We start from the raw sequence: 3,254 nt of genomic DNA, 5'->3' as shown, positions 1-3,254 counted from the left end.
GCTACGTTTACGGAGCAGCGCACGCGATTGTTTTTTCAATGCAGATAACGCGGTTGGAAGTGGGAACCCATTGCTCATGTGTCCTGAATGGCAGTGAATTCTCTCGCCCAGCTGTGGATGCTCGGCTGACCAGTACTGGCTCAACGCTTAGGAAGTTTCTTGCGAAACAGAAGACAACTCACAGTGCGGAGAATAACGGCACAAAAATACTTTATTTACAACATGAAGTGACCAGTGCAAGGGAGGAAATGTACAACAAACAATAACAATACGGTAACAACAACAAAAATGTAACAATACATGAGCAGCCGTTAAAAAGACGACCGCGTCGCAGGATTGACGTCTACGCATCTGGCGCACACAAAACGTGAAAAATCAACATTAAATATCGTGGCATTCGTTCTGACACAACATTCCTACATAACTTAGCTCCCGACTGCCTCTCGTCCTACCAACGTCGTTGAATCATGGTTCAGCGAGAATGAGAACGACGCTCTTATGGAAATGTAACGCTCCGAGATGGAAGCAGGGTTTCACAAGACTTCGCGTTTGCGGTCGAAGGCTACGCAAACGTTAAGGCAGCTCGAGGCGTGCTCCTATATGACTCTGCCCGGAACTGCTCGTGGCTTGGAGCCCCATTCTGAAGGCACAAATGATAGTAAATACGCGTTCTTGTGAAAGAAATCGCGAAACGGACGCTGCCTCGATGTCGGACGTTTAAATTTCGGCCTTATTTTGAGATATTATGATGTGATGACTATTTGACGAAATACTGGGACGTGGCGACCTTATTGAAATGACACCGTATACTAAATGCCACCACCAACATGACAAGTTGCGGATGCAATTAGATCGCTTCTTTCGCCCGAGAGCTGTTAGCAGCCAACGAATGCTCTTGATATTTCTCACCCTGCAGCGTAACACGACAACTTTTCCAATGCCACCGCTATATGAGTGCCAGTAACTGGAATCTACGAATGAAAGTTCAAGCCGAAGAGCGTGAGATTCGCTATTCTTTCGTTGAAAAAACAAATCTAAAGAAAATGGTCCATGAGATGGCAACAAAACAGTGCTTCAGTCTTTCGCCTATATCACAGGATGGAGAGGTGAGTTCGTAAACAGAATAGAACAACAAAAGACGCAGCGTTACCACTTGTCGTTTCTCTCTGTAGGTCGACCTCTTTTGGCGCTACTCTGTATTCAAACCAAATCTTGGTGGGACTAACGTGCGGGTCGAAACTATTAGTGAGCCTTGTTCTTGACGGCTTCGCCCTTTATGCTGGGACCCTTCTTGTCGCTGTAGGCCTTCAGGTAGAAGCGCACGAACATGGCGAAGAAGAAGACGGCCTCGCACAGCATGATGTAGGTGTGCGGCCTCGGGTAGCCGCAGCTGATGAAAAACGGCACCAGTGTGTGCAGGAAAATCATGACGAACTGGACGAGCTGGAACTGGGTGAGGTAGCGTTTCCACCACAGGTGCTTCTGCACGGACGGGCCGAGCAGCGAGAGGAAGTAGTAGCTGTACATGACCACGTGCACGAAGCTGTTCAGGATGACGCCGAGCGCGACCTGGCCGTCGGGACCGTAGGCGAGCCCGAACCAGCCGTTGAAGACCACCAAGATGTGGTGCACGACGTGCAGGAAGGAGATGTGCGAGTCCTTCTTGCGGAGCACGAAGAAGAAGGTGTCCAGAAAGTCGGCGATCCTCACCATCAGGTACCACCAGCAGAGGGTGAGCATGCTCATGGTAACCTCGTCGCGGGCCTCGTAGTTGATGCCTTGGCAGAGGAGGTTGTAGCCACCGCCCAGGTACGACTTGGAGAGGAAGGCCACCACGAAGTAGCAGTTGAGCAGGACCATGGCCGCGTTGTAGACGATGATGAGCGGCTTGATGCCATCGTACGGCTTGCGGCCTTTCATGAACCGCGGCCCTCCCACCTTGACGATGTAGACGTACGCGACGAACAGGCTGATGAGGAACTGCTTATTGCCGGCCAGTGCCCATTCGATGGTGCGGGGATCCCGTCTCAGGAACGGTTCGGCGGTCATGCTGTCGCCCGCTGTCAGGGTTGCCGAAGAAGCCATGCCTGCTTCGCGCTTCACTCACTCCGAGATTATTGACGAGGACGACACTCACTTTCGCTGCCTTCTCGGTCTCGGTTCCGAAACGCGCTTCTCTCTTCTGCCCGGTCGTGTACACTAATGGCTGTCAGTGAGGCAGGCAGGCACCAGAGGAGCGCTTTCTTTTTCTATGCCTCCTCCTGTCTCCGCGCGGTTTCCGAAGGCGACAGGCTGCGCTCGGACGAAAAGTGAGCCTTTATTTGCTGACACGACGGGAGCTGAGAGAGGAGGACGAGTCACGGTGATGACGACGACCACGTACGCGCGAGAGAGGAAGGAAGCGATTCACTCCGGCGAGAAGGAGCAGAAGGTCGACCGACGGGGTGCGGCGCGTCGGCGGGCGACACCGGCGTGTGCGGCGCGCAACGGTTTTGTTCCTTCTTGCTTCTTTCGCGCTCACTCCGGGTGCCCTCTCTTGCGAGTCCTCTCGCTGACGATACACCGTGCGCGCGTGGTAGACGCTGGAGAGCACCGGCGAGGGGGGTTAACCTCCACGGAGGTGTCGCACCATTCCGTTGTTACCAAGAGCAGCGGCACTGGATCGGAAAGATAATGGGGGGACTGCCCGAATGACGCGCTTGCGGCGATCTTCTTTCCTGATGCGTACGCACGGCAGAGGAAATTGCGCTTTGGTCGGCGGCTCCTCTCGCTCGCTGGACAGACGTCGACTGGGGATTTTTCGTCACTTTGATTCGTGACAGGTGGCAGCGGCGACACGTGCGAGACAACACTTTCTCGGTGGCGGTGCGCAAGATGTCTTCCTTGCACAGGAAAGCCAGAGTGGAGACGCCCAGGGGTCGAACTAATGTACCGAATACTGTGGAACAGTGTAGTGAAACGTGGTTGTCACAAGGTGAACACATGTGGCGTTTGATTGTCTACTTTACTACTACTTAAAGTCTTTACTACTTTACTCAAAGACATGTAACCTGTCAAAAATAAGGATTTGATAACGTGAGTTGTGGTCGATGTCACGGAGCAGCACGGGGGACTGTGAAGGACGCCGTAGAGGTGTACTCCCTAATAAGTTTGACCACCTGTGGTTTATTAACGTGCACAGAGCCAGGTATACAGAACGCCTTTGCATTCCACCTCCATCGGGACGCGATCGTCGTGGCGGCTGGAGTGTTAAG

General features: G+C 53.0%; 1 protein-coding gene across 1 annotated transcript; it reads right to left on the bottom strand.

Moving 5' to 3' along the window:
• Positions 1-200: 200 nt before the first annotated feature.
• LOC119450178 (elongation of very long chain fatty acids protein AAEL008004) lies at positions 201-2,303 on the bottom strand. Its single transcript, XM_037713554.2, has one exon. It carries the CDS (start codon positions 2,083-2,085, stop codon positions 1,243-1,245), a length of 843 nt encoding a protein of 280 aa, XP_037569482.1. The 5' UTR covers positions 2,086-2,303; the 3' UTR covers positions 201-1,242.
• Positions 2,304-3,254: the final 951 nt, after the last annotated feature.

This window comes from Dermacentor silvarum, chromosome 4 (genome assembly GCF_013339745.2).
Source record: "Dermacentor silvarum isolate Dsil-2018 chromosome 4, BIME_Dsil_1.4, whole genome shotgun sequence".
NCBI classification, from domain to species: Eukaryota; Metazoa; Arthropoda; class Arachnida; order Ixodida; family Ixodidae; genus Dermacentor; species Dermacentor silvarum.
The sequence above is the reverse complement of the archived record's forward strand: the minus strand, read 5'-3'. Positions and strand labels throughout refer to the sequence as shown.